Raw genomic sequence first — 18895 nt, forward strand, 5'->3', positions numbered from 1 at the left:
CCTCAGACCTTGGAACGCTCCCTATCTCTTGATGTCGGTGTCTCTTCAGACACTCTAAGACGTCCATTTTCATTTGCAGTATCGTGGAGCTGTGTCAGAGCAGTGGGAGCGGCCTCTCAGTGCTGAGAACGTTTCGTCTTTTGCGTATTCTCAAGTTGGTACGATTCATGCCCGCTCTGCGGAGGCAACTGTTCATCATGCTACGCACCATGGATAACGTCGCTGTGTTCTTCGCTCTCTTGATATTGTTTATTTTTATCTTCAGGTAAGCCACTAATCTCTTGTGCAAGCGCCAGGAATCACTGCACGTCGTAGCTCCGTTTATAACTTATTTTCAGAGCAAAATTAATAACACTTCTGCATGTTCAAACTAAAAAGTTTTCCTATCGTAACACTTACTAAACGAGCAATTTGCAATACAAATGTGCTGATCACGACTTCTTCATCCTCAGTGCTACTTGCTTGACACGTACCCAGTCTTCGCGCACACGCAGACAACAGTTTACAGAACTCGCGAGCGACGTACTTTTCTTTAGTGCAGCACCCTAGCGTGGCGGGCAGAAACGTGCTCTGAGCCTTCACTCGCCAGAGGACGGACGATTGCCCTTATAACGACAGACCGCGGTAGTTTCGGTACCGCTTGATGTGTTCGCGAATGTGAGCACCGCACTCTGAACAAATGAGCGAGCCCACTGCCACTTCCAGACGCCGCCGCTAGGGTGCCGTAGAGTGTGAAGAAAAAGAAAGGGTCGATACTCCTCAAGTGTCACTATGGTAAGTCTCGTCCGAATGGTCCGGAAGACGTCAACACATCACGAGGTCTGTTCCCTTAGAAGTCGGCCCAGGACGCGCATTCCCCAGGGCGTTAGTCGTTACGTTGCCCACCTCTGTGAGGCCGACAACGGCGACCCCTTTCACCGCCACCACTGTTGCAATGCAGACTTCGGGATGCGCGGTACGCGCTGCCACGCCCATCAACAGACAATTTCAAAGCAGATGACACTATCGTCTGCAAACTGAAAATGGGTGATGCGCCAAAAAATTTTATGTCGGGCTATTACAGATGCAGGCTATGAATTGTTGTAGTCGTTGTAGTATTCACTTGCAACAAAGCTCTTGCTGGCGCTGTCCAGGTGGCTCTAGGCACCAATTGCTCCTGGGGTATGCGTTCAAATACTCATCAGTGAAGGCGCACCGGCGGCGCACAGGCAACTGTAACGCAAAGGTACGCGTCTCGTGTGTTCTGTAAGCTATTGTCTGCGCCTGTACGTCGTAGGCATAAAGGAAATGTGCCGTATATCATAACATGGCACAAAACATTTAGAAGTAATGCACAGCTCACAATGCAGACGTCAATCGTAATGCTCCAAGTACTGTGGAAGTCCAGTTTTACGCTAAGTGCAGAACAATTTTTTCGCCTTGTTCCCCTGGCGAAAAGTCTCGCGGACTTAACTACCTTATACGTTATATAGTGAAGATGACCACTGCCTCTTTCGACAATGTGCTTATAGGCCAGTACCCAGCGGAAATCCTTTTTCAGTTGCTCAAAACAACACTGTGCATATACGTCGTCCTGACTCACAAATTCCTAGAAGACATACATAGCCTCCTAGAATACACCGCGTGACACCTTGTTGGTGCATCAAATACGCACAAATGCACGTTTCATGTCTGGGCATGTGGGAAACTTATTTTTTAATTTGTTTCACTTCTCTGCTCTTCATTTGTTCAAAATGATTATTTCATGTTTACAAGTATAGAGGTTTGGTTCCATGACCTGTCCTAGTAATCTGTGAATCATGTACAAATTACTCCACTAATAAACAGAGATAACGGCTTGAATTTGTTATAGGTTCTGATATTACGACCCAATTCCGAAATGCGAAAAAACTGCAGGCAGTTCCATGGTTGTCAGCTGCACCTGGGTGGCAGAACAGCAGAAGGGGCCATGACCCATCGGTCCTTTTCCCTGGATTTGAAAAACACACACGACATTATAAAACTTAACGCGTATATGAGCGGATTTTTTATCACCGCCTGGTTCGATACTGCTTGCGTGCTAGTTGACGTTTATTTCTTCGAGCCAGTGACGACGCTGACGCTGGAGTCAGGACCCGTAGAACGATGACGACCGCTACGCTGCCATCGGCGCACACGTCTACCTATGAAATGATAAACAGTTTACAGAACTGTACAATTCACTCACTTGTGAGCGAAATTCCGTGTCCGAGAATTACCTTACGGTTTGTGCGTACGAACGCGAAAACAGTGACTTCCACAGTGCAGGTTACTTTCTGGAATGAATATGCCATTACATAGTTTCTCCACAGTTGACTGGAACAGCGCCACCTGCAGCGTGCTTCTGCTGTTGATCGCCAGGTGGCGCCACTGAACTGAAAGTATTGTTCAGCGACGCCATCTAGCCATCGCGAATGACAACAGAAAGATGCTCTCGATGGCGGCGTTCCTAGTGTATCATCACTACAACATACAATTTACTCAATTCAACGCCATTTTGGATACAAATTGCAAACAGCGCCACGATCGGTGACATGCCAAACACTCTCCATACGGTGCCAGGCGTGTAACACGCAACATTTTTTAGAACAGATCCACAAAATGAAAACTCCAAGCAAAGTACCTGGACCACTCAACATTGTTGAGCATCACTGTACTTGCAGACTTGTATCTATACTCTGACTGCACCATTAATTCACGTCCACTCATTAGGTACAGAAGGGAATATTATATTTTGGTTACTCTTTCTTTGTTTGTACCATTACCTAGTCAGTATCTCCAGATACGTGTGTTCCCTGCACACCTGCCCATGTACTGCACCTGTGGCTACCGGGTGGCTGCTACCAAAACCTCGCCTGCTTCTGCCCTATTTTTGGTTCCTCTTTACAGTGCAAAGGTTGAACACTTCTGCTCGAAAGACTGTTTGTAGGGCCTTGAATACTACCTTACTGTGACATTTTTCAACTTTGTATTAGAAGCCTTGACTTGAACACTTGCTGTTTCACAGCGGCATAGGCACTAGTGGTAATGTTTTGGGCAGTGTTAATGTTGCAGCTTGTTGAAGTTTTTTTTTTTTTTTTCAATTTTAGTTTCTTAGACGAGTTCTCAAACGTACAGGAAACATGCTTGAAATAACTGACCTCGCTGTACTTTTATGAGTTGCAGTGATATCTACATTTTTCATTGGCATGGACATTAAAGTTTTGTTATGTCACGCAATCCACAAGTCTGTACAACTTGCACCAATATAAGCACAATGACCACAGAATGTATCTACGCCAATAACATCCAAACAGATCGAAACCCACATTGGAGTCGGCACTTTGAGTCACCTGACTTAGGCACCTTGCTTCCACCCGATAGGCTAAAGCATGTTCCTGTTGAGCTATGCATTTTGCAAATGTAATAAAATGGAACGTGGCAGTGCTTAGCATGTAACGGATCACCCTTGTTTACCTGCTTTTGACACCAAATCGTACTACGAGAGACAGAACGCAAGCCATAGCCCAACACAGCACAAGTGCTGCATGCTTGTGCATTGTTGAATGTTACTGTCTAGTTTAACTATCACAATACTTGGTGTTGAGCTGCCTTGTCCGACAGTAGTATTTAAATACATGATGCGGAGCACTGCCAGTTACCTTCAACCCCATAGCAGCACCTGTGAAATCTCTCCCCACTTCCCAGTTTCCAAAGTGGCTCTGAGTTGGAATCTGTTCTTTTGTCTGCTTCCTTCCTGGGGCTTGGCCCACAGCATTCTGGGAATGAACCTTTTCGGCTGCAAATTCTGCGTCAAGGAGCCAGATGGTACCGTGCAGTGTGACCGCAAGAATTTTGACTCTCTGCTCTGGGCCTTAGTTACTGTCTTCCAGGTAGTACAACCAGTGCAACTGCTGCTGTCTCCTCTTGCAATATCACTCGCTCTTATGTTTTTGTCTTGTAGTCCTCTCGTGCATACTGTGGCTATTAGAACATTTTTCTAACAGCATACAGGGCTCTTCTCTTAAGTTACCAAAGTGTGATGATGTTCCATGCACCATGGTAGCACATGGTGTTTCCATAGAACAACGTAGACGTTATTGATGACCGTTGTCTGCCGTAGCACGCAGGGGCAATTGTCGCCTCTTGAATCTGAAAGCGGCCACAGGCAGCGCTTTGCAAAACGTTACAAGAAGGCCAGCAAAACCGAGGCTGGTCTCCACTGGAACCTACGATAGGCATTAGAAATCACTTTCCATGTGTTCAGCTGCCAAAAAGATACAGCCAGTGTTGTTCGACGTAAGCTACATACCTTGAGCCTATTTTGGACGGACCAGTTACCTGCATTCGTTCTACAGAAAAAGTGGGAACATATCTCATTCAGTAACGCACAACCAAAAATACTGCCTGCCTTCAGAGAGAATTGTCCGAAACAGACCGGAATCAAAGCTAGTTTTTTTTGTTCGGCTCTTTTTCTTTTGCAGAAGTCTTGGTCATATCCAAGATAGTAAGTAGTATTGGTAGAAACGCACTTAGTCTCAGCTGATGCACGAGAGAACTAAATTTGGAAGACCAGTGCTGCCAGAAAGACATTCACAGTGAACCGCACGAAATCCTGTAACATTAACACAGTGTTTGCCCAAAGACAACAACACAGATCTTCCACTTAGAAGCCCATTGAAAGCGATTCTTTGAAAAGTACCGGTCTCTACATTTCAAAAGAGGAGGCAAGACAGTAGTGTTGTACCTAAAAACCGTGGGGCTAAAATACACTACACTTAACTGCCACACTGCGGTACATAAATCATAACCTGCACACGCCACCCCACCAAAGTCACACCTGTCACACCTCTTTCCCCTGTAGACAACGAATGAAGGTCGAGGCAATCTCTTGCTCAATGCACGACTTGGCTGGTATGGAAGCGTACCGTTGCAAAGCTGAATAACGGTTCATCCTGTCCAGAAAAGCAATGCCAGCGGGTAAAAATGACAGTAGTGAAGCATTTTAATTTATCGATCCATGACTGCAGCTGCGTAGTATAACAACAACAACAACAACAATAAACGAAGGAGAAGTGATGTTGACATGGGATGTTTCCCCGTGGTATCCACAGGACCCTCCCCCACTTCACAGCAGTTAATATGGTGGTATAAACATATGCAGAACCTATGAGATCTCCTATCAGTGGTTTATAAGCGTATTTTGCGTAACCAATGCAAACTGAAACGTCATACAAAAGAAAACAAACTATGACCAATGCATAACTATATAGCAAATTTTAATTGATTGATTTCTCATTTCACAAATGTTCTCTTTCTGAAACTACATGTTTTTGCTGGGCAAAAACGTTGAGCTTTCGGCACACTTGTCTCAAAATATTCCCCGGTACTCTAGCGGGGACACTGTATGCGTGATTTCTAACAGATTTCCAAATTTTTCCAAACACTTCTGTGAGACAAAAAACCAAACAAGTGCAAGCACGCAATAGCACACGGCCAACGGCTGCAATCAACACTAAAGCACAGCCTCGAACACGAATAATCAGCATTGTAACAACCAAGCAACGTACTCCACGCAGTTTTTTTTGCAGAACTAAGCCATACCAATACTACTCGCGAAATGGCACTTACAATATGCTGAAGTGCATTGAGAAGAAGATTGCCTATGCCGTCACGACTTTCGGTGTTTGTGAAATCGCACCGCAGATTTGACATGGCTGTTGTTCTTCCCATCCTGGGTGACGATGAAAAAGAACGGAATTTCCCTTTTCCTTGTACAAACCTTGCTATATAGAAACGCCGACCAAATGCAATCCCTAGCAGCTTCGAGTGTTTTCCTCTGCCTGGCAACGTCAATCTTTGGCAGATTGTGTATGGCTTTGTGCAGTGTCTTGCGTGGACGATGCCTCTTCAGCCATTATTGCTTTGTTTATCTGGGCGAGCACTGTGATACTTTTTGTGTGGGCCCTTGTGGGAAACCTCTGTGGTCTTTGACGTGTCCCTGCATTCTGTAATGGAGGTCCAGGACTGATTTGGTGAATATCAGAGACGAAACGTCTCCACTGCTGTAAAATGATGGTAAATGTAGGTAATACAAATTCTGACGAAGTAAATTCTCGAATTGGGATAGCATGACATGTTACAACTACGTAATGTGGACAATGGCTGTAGTGCAAAATTTGTGTGGCGCCTGCAGTATATGCCGAGTAGTAGTCTAGTAGATAGTGTGCAAAGGTAACTGACAACGAATATGTACTGCAAAAGGTTTGGACCACGGAAATAACGTGTTCATAAGCAGGTACCTGAGTGGGGCTGTCAACAACAGATGTATTTTGGTGATGATGATGATGAATGGAGCGTTTCACCCCCAAAAACGTTGCCAATATCTCTCAAATCACAAGGAAAACTCGTTAAGACATTCAAAGGTCACAGTCAGTTGCCATTTTCATTTGCTATTTCTCATTTAAACTGACACATTTCAATAACAGCACAATAATGTTAACACGGATGGAACATCGGCGCCTTCGTTCCTTTTGCTATAGGTTGGCCTGCTATAGTTTAATTTCTACGTGCCGATAAGTCAATGCATAGCAGGAGTTCATCCATGGTCACATCGCTCAACCAGTACTAGGACAACGTTAGACACACTATAGGCCCATTTCGCATTGCATCACTGGGCGGTATCGCAGTTAGTCTCCGCGTTATTATTTCTAATCTAACAGTACCACGTCGCACCGAAAGCATAGTACCCGTATCTTTTGCCGTTTCATGACGCACCTTAGGTATCTTACTGACTTCGGCGTTACTGACGCCAAAATCTTGCCTGTCGGTGCTATAAAACACGACACAAACTGTAAAGAGCATTGAAGGTGACAAAAGTGATTTCCACAGAGGATGCCTACATGAATCAGCCCATCAGTAAATGTGCATCTATGGACTGTATTTCTGTGCTCTGTGTGAATCGCTGAATGTATGTTGGGTGTTGTGCTGCCTCATACCCTGAAGCTTGACTGTCATTTGGCTGTAGCTGTCCTGCTGAAGCCAACCATTTAGTTCGGTGTCGATGTTGCTCGAGCCGTTGCTGCCTTCTCTCTTCCCCCCTTTGCTGTTCTGGAACATTCCTTTTTGTTTGACTTACGTTAGCGAACCCATGTCTTGCAGCGACGCTTCTACGCTAAGCTTCCTATCACGCCTTTTGTTCTTTATGTCTAATTTTTTTTATGGTGAGATAATTGAGCAGAAAAGTCTCGTGTTTCCCGTGAACGTCGGAGTGTAGTTGATGGTGTTTGGGACGCTTCTCGATCAGCTCTGCTCGTAATTCATGCTGAAGCAGATCTAGCAGAAATCTGATGGTACTTCGATGCCTAGCTCGTCACACTGCACAGGAGCTCATGGGTGGGCAATAAATCTCCTCCTAGCTATAGTGTATTTTTCATTGGTACGCTATGAAATTGAAGCTCACGAGCAGCAGCACCATCTTGATTACATCTAGTGCGTTGGTCTAACAGACCCAACGCATCCAACTTCACTACCCATCCACCTGCAGCTGTAACGGGATAATTGTAATGTCAGATTTCCTTCACTTCTTATGCTCATGGTAGGTATAGTCATATACCACAGGAACAGAACCCTCAGTGTGCATATTAGATTGCTATTAATTGCTATCAAATCGCTCAACTGCATAGTGAACATTGCTTCAGTTGATGGCGGAAGAATTATTGCGATCTAAAGTTGTGATACCAGTCGCACGAAATTAATCCTCATTTAACTATCGGATTTTCCGCGTGTATTTTTCTAATCTAGCGCTCCACATAGGTTTGCAAATCTATCAGGGCACCGAATATTTTGCAAAGTGAAAGCGAAGTGATTTCGAAGTGAAAGTGATTTCGTTAAGACTTATCGAGCTCGATCAGTCAGACACAGGGAACTATAGAGCCGTAGGGGAAATCCATAGACATCATCTGATGTAGAACGGGTTACCTTCCTGCTGCAGAGTTGACCGAGAAGTGCATGCACGATGTCGTAGTAGAATCTCTTTCTCTCGTGATGGAGTATTGTGTCCGTGGGTTTGTCTGTCGCTGATTGGAGAGCGCCTCAGCCGAGGGGGCTTCATGTGACGTGATCGTGGCGCGTGATTGGTCGTCTGGTGGCTAGCGTGGGCTTTCTGTGTGTACTCGCAGCTGCTTGGGAATGCACTTGTTCGGCGGTAAGTTTTGCGTGAAGCCGGATGGTTCGCTATGCACGTGCGTCGACCTCTACAATCCGGACACGAAATGCTTCTGTGACCGCAAACACTTCAACACATTTCTCTGGGCCACAGTCACCGTCTTCCAGGTAAGATTTGTGGGTATATATGCACACATGTGGACTTACTGTCCCCACAATATTTGTACTTTACTTTCTTTGGTATAGTCTGCTGCTGTGAGTAAGTTGTATTTAATACGGGTCTTTCAAAACCCGAGGGCATACCGAGGCATGGGTAGAAGAGGGTTTGGGTCGGAATAAAGGTAGCCTCGGTAGAGGTGGGAAGCTTCCGGTGACCCCAACAGCCGTATTCGCCCTCCGCCTAGAACACAACGCCCTGGATACCTAGAACTTTCCGTCTGCGCTCGGCGACCTTTAGAACCTAGTGCCGCTTCATGGGATCCTCTGTAGGATTCTGGAAGTGCACTCTGCTGCAGGGTTGCCGCCGCCACTTCTGTTTCCGTTCCCTCCACTCAAGGGATAGCTGGACCACCTTCTTCTTCTGGCTCGAAACGCATGGGACGGTTTCTGAGCGCGCAGCCTGATTCGCTCTTCTCTGTCACGTGCCGCGCTGTACACGGACACCTCTGTCATCCCGCTACGACGCCGGCTTTTCTTCAACATGGGGCTTCTAATGCTAACCCATTAAAACGAGCTCAGACGCGCGCGAATATCTGTAGTCGACAGATTCCGGGTACACTCTTCGGGTGCGTTGAAAAACTGTTTCTTCCAGGGTCACACGCACGCCAAGCGCGTACGCGTCATGAAATCGTCGGAAAAACGTCCACGCCTTTAGCGTCCTCAGCGCGCTTTAAACAAGGCGGATGACTGGTGCGACATTGTTGTGGAGTTTGTGATACAACGAAAACAGTTGCGTGATTGAAGTATTAAGAGTGGATCGCTTGAACGGTACTGAGTTCCGGGGATGCCTGAGGGTAGTGAAGCGTTACGGCGATAAGAGAACCTCAAATTAGTTTGCCAGACCTATATACTCCAGTTCGAGTGGTCTCCTTCAGAACATCATCTTTACTTCTATCGCTTCCATGTAGCCCGCAGACTACTTTTTACAAGAGTTTCCAAACGGGTCCTGGCGAATACTGCGTCCACAGCCGAAGCTTCTACAGAGTTATTTTCAGCACCATTAAAAAGCGTAACGTTGTGTAACTCAAGTGATGTCGTTGAAAACCTTCTGACAAAAGCCAGCCCTATACTATCAGAAGTGCCGCTTGTAAAATATATCCTGAAAGGACTACAGTGGTGTAATTCATCACCTGAGAACTGCATTTGGAATAACATAATAGTCGATTAACATTTGGCATTTAGAATAACGTGAGCTCTGAGACATTTGTTTGGTTTTGCTTATCGTGTGACAGAGAAATCTTTCGTTGCCTCCCATCTGCCACTGATGTTTATCCATATTTGGTGAAGTACGCTGGGCTCACTTTCTGACTGTTACTACTCGTGAGCACTGATCCACAAGGAGAGGGGGCCAAAATTGAAATTTTAAAACTCGTCATATTTTTCTGGGTGCCCTTACTTCCTGATGCAAGAATACACAAGATTATCCACTGCTTGCATAAGTGCAAACTGAATACTTGATAACTATGATAGCGGGGCTGAGAAGTTTGAAGTGGATTTACTGTATGAGTGTCTGCACACAGTAATCCACGTTAGCATTGATAGGCCACCCCATCAACGTTCCCCACTGACATTCCTGCGACAAAACACCACAGTAATTGCACCTCTGGCAGTACTGAAGTCTTCGATTGCTTGTTGCTCATGCTACATCTAACTTGTGCTACGTATAGCTTCTGTAGATATGTTTTCGAAGGAAATTTAAGAATTCACACATTTTCCTAATAGATTCTAACACAAGAAGACTGGAATGTCGTGCTTTTCAACGGCATGGAGAAGACCTCCCCTTGGGCTGCTCTTTATTTTGTAGCCCTCATGACCTTTGGAAACTATGTTCTGTTCAACCTTCTAGTAGCCATTCTGGTGGAGGGATTCTCCGCAGAGGTGAATGCATTTAGAAACATTGTTGGAAGTTCATGCATGACGTATTATCCATGCCAATGTCCTGCTTGCTTGTTTGTATATGCTAGGGAGACCGTAAGAAGAGCCTGGAGGCCCTGAAAGAAAACGTTGACGGGAATGCAAACAATAGTCGAAAATGCAACATCCAGGACGCTGATGATGACCCAAAAGACAACATCATGAAAGGTAACTGCATGTATCAACACGACCGTCCGACCAAACTCCACAACCAATGTCATTTGTATCAATATGACCACAGCCACAGTGAATTGCATTGGGGTGCTACTTCAGCATACATTCAGCTTCCATTACGTGTCATGTACGTAAACGGAAACCACAGTCTAGACTCTAAAGTCTAGAGAAACGCCTATTGTGTGCGAACACAATAAGCTTCGTGCTGCAATTTAACAGCAATGTATAACAGGATGTGACCTTCAATCAATTACTCCCTGTCAGTTCTTTAGGAATCCAGTACTATACACTCTAAATACTTTTACACCTTAAAGGGTGTAAAAGAACATGTGCATGGCGCGCACCTTTTAAGGTGTAACGAAACACCCTCAAGACATCAAGGGTGTAATTGTGTGGAAGGGTGTAATGGGGGGGGGGGGGGGGTAACCTGCAAACCATAGAAGAGGCAGCTGGAAATTACCACAGGGGGGAATATGTTTATTAAGAAAAAAAGAAAGGAAAGTTGAAATTACAGCTTCATTGCGAAAGTATACTGTTTCTAGTTTTCACAAAAGGCGCATACTTTGGAGTGTCATTGTGGCTATCTTGGCATCACTCTTCGATCACAGCCATGCAAAATATTCTTTAAAACGCCAAGAATATACTTTTCTCACACTGAACTTGTAATACTTCCCAGGTATACTACTCAGCTGTACCCTCTGTGAAGTCAAAAATAGGACATTGCAGACATATGTTGCACAGCACACAAATGTTATAGGTGATTGATGTGGGTATATGGTGGCATCATACATATATGACACAATCACAGGAACTGAATAGTTATGCTTTTATTAGGTTGACATTATGCCATGCAGCATACATATCCTACATTACGTAGGCATGAAGGTATTCAAACGTATCACTTAATACAGCTTTATCACATAGTAGTAATTTTATATTTTCCAGTCATCTAACCTTGAGGGTTAGATGACAGTGTGCCAAATGTTGAGTAACTGTACATTTGGTCTTTATATCACAACTTGTATCACAAGCTTAAGTTCTGAGTACCACAAGCACTCCAACACTGCACAGGAACAGGAATACATTTAGCTGTGTAATGGAGCCTGTCCCACCTCCAAATGCATCCTCTGTTGCACCCTCATCACACCCTCCTGACAATGTCTCATAAAAGGGTGTAATTCACCATAGTTACACCCTCGAAAATTTTCAAGCCAATGTTCTAGGGTGTAAAATAGGTGTAATACATGAGAATACACCAATTTTACACCTTTAAAGGTGTGAAATTATTTAGAGTGTACGCACGTCTAGCTTCCATTAAAACGTACACTTCGATTGCTGCTAGAAAAAAGATATTAGAGTAATTATTTGATTTGTTTGCATCATTTGTATGCCACGTGGATATGAGTTGCCGGAACAGATACCTGAATGTCGTTGAAGGTCTCTTGATGTGGGAGGTACATCTTGCAGAATCTGAATCTTGTACGTAGCAGCAAAACTGCTCGACAGCCGTCGGTCGCATCCGTCTTGCAAATCGTGTCGAGTTTTCATACTGCAATTAACTAACAACTTCGATACTATTAAGCTTGGTGCTAAAGATGGTTTGTTGCTTTTTTTCTGTACAGAACTACTCTAGCGCAATTTTCGTTGCGAATGTAATTGAAAAGCCGCAATAGCATTTCACAGTGAGAACTGGTGCATTGTTTCAGAGACACGCATGTTATCCTCCCATCCTGGTGCTGGTTCTGGCAACTGTGGCTGCGGCGGTGAAGAGGCGCTGGGGCCTTGCGTGGCGCCACCAATCATCACACACACGGCGGCCACCCCACAAGGCTCACCCAACGCCACACTCGAGCCCCTGGTACGAGAACTCAACAACAGGCTTTCCCCACTCATGGCCCTTGCTGCTCCCGACTCCACCAACAGCGAGCGCTCTATGGTGCGTCTCGTATTTGCGATGACGGTGTGGATTAACTGTCGTGCAACTGAAATTACGATTCGATTATCTACTAACTCTATTTTATTTACTTCTATGTAGATTGCATTAACCGGGTCGTGTTTTATGTCGGTAATTGGACGGATACCGCGGTGTCCGTCCGCCCGTCCGCCCGTCCGTGAAAGCTAAAGTACCGTTCTCAAATTCTCCTTCTTATAACGTGCCACAGCGGAGTAAATCTCATGTCTTCACAGTCCTATCGACTTTATGCCGTTGCAATATACAGGCCCTCCGCCGTACCCTCCGGGAATATTGTTTCTCTGTGTGATACAAAGAAAGTACTTCTAGTCTTGAGAAGTTTGACGTCATGGCGTGCCTAATCTACCAATGCGTCTGCAAACATTGCTCCTGAAGGGTCGGTTTTCATCTCCCCGCCATAGCAGCTGGCAGTTTTTCACCGTGGTGCGGAGAACGGAAAGGTGGTTGCGCTGCTTCTAGGAGATGGATGTCGGAGCTCGTGATGACATTATCTGCTCTTGGACAATGCGAAACTATAAACATTTAGCAGATTCTTTCGAAAATTCGTGGGAGAGCGTAACGTTCACTGATATCATTTGTGGTTTACGCATGGAGTCTTCGGGTGAAGTTGATTCATAATACGAAATTTTAAAAATTCGGGAAGATCCATTGATGAACCCTTTGGAAATGCGTTTGCATAAGCCTTTGGTTCCTTCTTTTGCTTCTTGTTTTCTCTTTTGCTTTTTGTGTTTGGTTCCTTCTTTTGCTTACGTTGCTGTTCAGTCTCGGCAGCCCGTCGCCGTCGATCGCATTCTGTTTTCCTTTGTCGCCTACTGTGCTCGGCCCTCGTACTTGATTCGCACTCCATTGTATACTTCAAACCTCCCCACACACGTCAACACGCTCAGACTTGCTCGCGCATCTGGCACGCCGCCAACCTCCTCCTGCGCTCCGTGCGCGCTGTCCTCTGCACGTCTGTCCGCAGGACGACACCGGCGTCTGTCCTTTGACATGACCCTTCTAATGCTAACGCATTAATAAATATCATTTTTTACTCTGTAGTGCCACCTTCAAAGGATTCACCATTGCAATACTTACTGATCTGCGGTGTCCAACACCAAGGTTACAGACTGTCCGCTACAAACATGAAGTGCAATTGGGAAAATCCTGCTTATATAAAATAACCTTTTAGAAGCCCACCTGTCTTTGCATACAAAAGGCGCTCCAATAGACAATTCCCTTTCCCAGCCATCAATGCATGCATGCAACTTTTTCTCAAATTTTTGTGATAGCGGACCTTGTAGAGGACCTATGTCCAAGCTCCTAAACCTCTCAGTAGAAAAGGTAGTGTAGTGCAACGTAGTACTTAGTGCCACAATCGTAGTACGGAACTTCCTTTTCCTACTTGTTCGCTTTTTTATTTTGTGACAATGACACAGATGTTTTATAAGAACAGCTGCGCATTGCCTTAGCATGAGGCCTACGATGAAGAGTCCACTATTTTTATCTCTGAGCACTGTTTTGCCGCATTTGAATGTTTTTTCTTGTTTGCTCTGCACATTTTGGTAGCAGCTTCACATGGATATCGACATTTTTGTTAACTCACTAACATTTTTAACACCATTGTTGGAAAGTACAACCTTTGTTTCATATTTGACAACAATTTACATGTTTAGGACTGTGCAATTTTCGCTTTTACACGTCTTTTAATGGTAATGCATCATTTTGAACAACATCTCATTTATATTTGTTCGTTTAAATCATAGCACCCTGTTGAGGAAGCACGTTGTCGAAAATACCTATATTGAAGGTCACCCTTGATGACACTCTGACACCAATAACACTACCAGATACCGGGCCTCACTATGCTTGAAACTTTACTTGCATATTTAATTTTTTGTTGCGTTCTGCAGACATATCATTGTTCTTCAACCTTTTTCCCGTACACCTCTGATCCCCCTTATGTGCTTGCGTGTACACCATACAGCTGTCGGGCTCATCTCCAATGGGAACCCCGAGGCTATCACGGACGCCAAGCAACCGCAGCACGGCCAGCCATGCCCTGGTCACGGCAGGCACTGCCCTGCTTAACGTGCCTCGGCAAGGCGGCAGCAACGCCGGCGGCGGCTTCGTGAGGAACGACACTGCAAGCCCCGGTAACCCACGCAGAAGGAGGAGGAGCTGTGTCAGTCCCGCCCCCTTCGCTCGAAAAGTAAGACGGCCGTACTTCGTTGTGTGAAGTACAGAAGGGATTAGTATGCTTGGAAAGCGAAACTAGTTCGCGACTCTGTTGCTGCTGCTTCCTGTGCATGACGCCGTTTTTCTACAGTCGCGGAGCCTTCGTTATTCGCTAGTAGTATGCGGAGAGACTAACTGCGTGCCGTGCGCAAGTAGACCCCTTGATCAGTGCGCTTTCTTCCCGCCAATGAGGATCAGAGCGGCACGGAAATATACACGGTGCATTCTTTAGCCTTTACGGGATTTATATAAGAAAAGCTATTAAAGAAGCATAGACATCGTTTTTGCAGTTGAGATCTACGGCCAGGTGGACATCCTCTGGAAGAGACCGTGTAACTACAAGATGACTATTTACCTGCAATTCATTAACTAACTCTTTAATTAGGGGAGTATATGTTTATTCGCACAAAAAGGAGATGTCAGCCAGGCAAGTGCTGGCTTGCTACTCCTTAAAAAAGAAAAAAAAACAGGTGCGGGAGAAGCCGTGATGGCAACGATGTGCTGCGGGCGGTGAGGCTTGCCGCCTGTGCTTCAGAGGGTGGTCATCATTTGGGTGGCCTTGAGGTACTCGAAGATTGCCTTAGTAACGTCCCGTTGCCCAGGGCGCGGGACAGGCCCGAGGAGTGTAGCGAGCGAGAGGGGGGGGGGTGGCCCAAGGCTTGGAGGCGTCTTGCGAGGGCGGCACGGGGCAACGAGAACGTCGGGCACTTTTTAATTAGGGAATTTCGGGCAAAAGTGCGATAACAGCACGGGAGAGAATCCTCGTTGAAATCCGCGGTATGTTTTAAAAATCAAGAGAAGAGCGCATGCCGTCCGTCGCTGAATTTCGGTATGCAAATAAGCCGAAACCGAAGAAGCGCGCCTCAGGGGCCCACCACACTCGCCAAAGGAGGCCTATCTGGGCCGCAAAGCGGTTTGTCTGGCCAGCTGAGCGGCAGCTACTCCAATCATCTCCATCGCTCCAAATCACATGGCACTCTCACATGAAATGAGCACCGTACTCCCTGCGTTCCCGGTAGCCGCGGTTTTGGCTCAGTATGCATATCGAAATTCGGGTATGAATATTTTAACGCACGTGCGTGTTTCAGGATTTGTTAAACTTGAAGTGGCTTGCAACTAGGATAGTCTCTCAAGCTGCTATCTCATTTTTCCCTGAAATCCCCTAATTAAAAAGTTAATTAATTAGTTTTACGTAATTATTCACCTTGTAGTTGCACACTTTCTTCGAGAGGATGTCCGCCTGGCCTTAAAACTCAACTGCAAAAATGGCATCTATACTGCTCTCGTAGCTTTTTTATAAATATTCTCTAAAGACTGCTATAAAACCCTATAGTTTCCATTGCTTTTGCTACCATTGAACTTTGTTCTCTCTTGTTTAGTCACAAGCAACGTAAATCTGGTAACACAGAAGGCTTTTCATGACCGAGTATTTTGTGCAGTGGTTGCTATTACATGAAGGCTATCTCTCTAGTCTTTTGCGATTGTTTCGGCAGTGTTGTACTCTAGTAAACTGTAATGTGTGTGTCTTTTATATCTGTGTCCATGCTTTCATTTTCTGCAATGCAATCTATCTTTCTCTGTCTCTTGCTTGCATGTCTGCTGGTATTGTATTCTGTTGAACAGCACACCAAGTTAGTGGCCACACAGAGATTCGCAAATCTTTCTCTCCAAAAGTAAATTAATCATGCTTCCCACGCTCAACTGCAAATAGCAGCAGCAAGTTTTGAAAACATAATGACATTATCACTTACGTTCACTAAGCCTCATACCTCTTTTTGCCTTATTTTTCCACTTCCATTTGTGTTCAGCGAGTTCGATGTAGCATTCTCGGAATGCGGACAATGCTGCTATCGAAGACCATTAAAGCCTCTTCCCAACATCACACCTTAGGTAGCCAGATCAGTTTTCTTTTGCTTTGTCACATTATTTTTTTTACCTCATCATTTCAGCTTACAACAGTATTCATATCTTATTTAAAGGTCAAGTCTGGTATTAAATATGTGCTTCCGATGCACAGTGTCTTGGCCATCTTCTATTGGCATTGATAGCGTGAAATCTGTTATCTCATATGGAAGGACCTCTGGAACTGACTTTTAGGCCCTGTAATTAATTACCACTTCAGCATCAGTCTGTCACTGTCACTTTTCCACAGCTAGCATAGACCTTAGACCTTCTCACGCAGCACTTTTACATCAAAGAAGACCATCAGCCTCCACCAGAACACAGCCACTCTTTTTCGTTTTTGGCGCAAGCTTTCTTAGAAGCCAGCAATGTTTTTGTGTGCGTGTGTGTGTGTGCAGTTTTTCGTCGTTTTCTGCCATCTTTTTGCCACTTGGCACATGACTTTGGCATTAATTTTTATGCATTACTCTCTTCGGTTCATCTGGTTCGTGAACTCTAGCATGGGCACGTAGAGAAGCCGTACGTGTTCTGTATTTTGAGGGATTGGTTGGACTGACTGACATATGGTGACGTGCAGCTATATATCATGCAGTTGATGTGGAAGGATGGGACCGTGTAATCGAATAATAAGTTCAATTGCATGTCAGCACGTTTCTTCATTAAGCTTGTTTCTGGTGGTGTCAGAAAACTGCTGGAGTCTTACAAGCTTGTCCTGCTGATAAAGAAATGGATGAATGCGCACTTCGCTGCATATCTACTTTGTTCACAACGAGATGCACGAACCAATACGGGCGGAAATTGTAACATGGATGGGTTGCAGATGCTGGTACAGCATCTATTAGAAGCACTACACTTAAACGAACCATGAAATGACTTTTTCTCGTATTTGCTTGACAGAAGCAATAATTCTGAACATAGAGTTGGGTCCCAAGACGGGTCCCATATTAGACCCGTATCGCCAATGCCCAGCCAATATGGGTCCAATATTGTGTGCTGCTTGGGACTAATTAGAAAGCAAGGCCTGTGCTCAAAGATGAAACCATAAACGGTACACACACCAAGCGTCCATGTACACCACCCCACCCCACACTGCCACCGTCGCTGCCTCGACCAGCCTTGGCTACGAGCAGGGGTAGGAGCAGACAGTGACAAAATCCGCCTGTTTTCACGGGCTAAAAATACGCGACGTTCCCTCGGCTGATTCAATATGGCCGCCTCTGAGCGCATACATTGAGAGAGGGAAGAGCCCCGTTCAAGTCCTTTGCTCTCCTCCGATCCTCCTCCCCGGCTTTCTTTCTAGGCTCTCTCCGTCACATTTCTTTGGGGATTAAAGGAGCACTGAGGTTACCCCACCCCACAATTTTGTTTTCGTTTTGTTTTCCGCTGTCGTGTGTTTTGAAACGAATAAAATGAGCGCCTGCGAAAGAACGATGCGCGCAGGTGACATACAGAGCGCGCGCGAGGCAATCCTCCATTCGTGAAAAGGGAGTATCGGAGAACGAGGGAGCGCTGTGACGTAACGTGGTCCCCGGCACGTGACTCGTGATGCACAGCTCAAGCAGGTATAAGCGGCGCGTGAGCTGAGAAGAAAGTAACAAAGAAAAAAAAGACACTGGGACTTTTAGAAATTTGATTGTGCAGCTAAAATACACTGCAGGGCGAAAATATTTTGCACGGTGACTCCTAGTGGACAGCTTGATAGACGAGGCAGGCTTTCGAGCTATGTTAAATATCACCTCGTTGCTCCTTTAAGTCTTATGTTCATCTTAGTGGTAAACTCAGCATCTTCGCAGTTTAAAGTAGCGCAGAAGTCATCTTCAACACCCTGTTTTCTTTCTGTAAAACTGTTAAGCAGGCCAGTAAAACACGTCGTGAGAAGTAATTCACCCCACAGTGTCATAATTATCGCGGAAATGGAATTTAAAGTGCGCCGCAAAAAGCCACCGTGCGAGACAGTGCTGGAGACCAGTACCGTCCTCTGACCTTGCGCTGACGTCATACTGTCAGCACTTGCTCACTTGTTCAGAGAAACGTGTTCTGCTACACAGCTGTCGTCTGCTAGTCAGCTGCTCAGGGTTCTGAAGAAGCATTGCTCCCAGGGAAACTCCGGCGGGACAATGAAATCCTCCATGCGCACGGTCACCCTTTCAATACCGAATGCCCCCGAGGGAACAAGTTTAGCGGCTACAAAAGGAGAAAGCCCTTAAGACAAAAAGAAAAGGACGGGCGCTGTCCTCGACTGACCAGTGAACGGCAACACGCTGACATTATGCCGTCATCGGTCATGTGTGTGGCTGTGTTTGTGTACGTTTTTTGTTTTTGAAAAAAAAAAAA

The 18895-nt window shown here is 45.4% G+C and overlaps 1 protein-coding gene and 1 long non-coding RNA gene across 3 annotated transcripts in view; one reads left to right on the plus strand and one right to left on the minus strand.

Moving 5' to 3' along the window:
- LOC135391871 (voltage-dependent T-type calcium channel subunit alpha-1G-like) overlaps positions 1 to 18895 on the plus strand; it is a 292030-nt gene that overhangs the window by 252717 nt on the left and 20418 nt on the right. For both annotated transcript variants that reach the window (XM_064622383.1, XM_064622385.1), the window contains 6 exons: positions 80 to 265; positions 3773 to 3890; positions 10105 to 10260; positions 10347 to 10464; positions 12177 to 12406; positions 14409 to 14633. In XM_064622383.1, the coding sequence (XP_064478453.1) occupies positions 80 to 265; positions 3773 to 3890; positions 10105 to 10260; positions 10347 to 10464; positions 12177 to 12406; positions 14409 to 14633 (1033 nt within the window). The remainder of the gene's footprint in view (positions 1 to 79; positions 266 to 3772; positions 3891 to 10104; positions 10261 to 10346; positions 10465 to 12176; positions 12407 to 14408; positions 14634 to 18895) is intronic.
- LOC135393487 (uncharacterized) lies at positions 1717 to 2368 on the minus strand. Its single transcript, XR_010422659.1, has 3 exons — positions 2238 to 2368; positions 2035 to 2162; positions 1717 to 1969 (listed from the first exon to the last, which is right to left on the minus strand). It is a non-coding gene; the product is annotated as an uncharacterized LOC135393487 (long non-coding RNA).

This window comes from Ornithodoros turicata, chromosome 4 (assembly GCF_037126465.1).
Source record: "Ornithodoros turicata isolate Travis chromosome 4, ASM3712646v1, whole genome shotgun sequence".
In the NCBI taxonomy this organism is placed as follows: Eukaryota; Metazoa; Arthropoda; class Arachnida; order Ixodida; family Argasidae; genus Ornithodoros; species Ornithodoros turicata.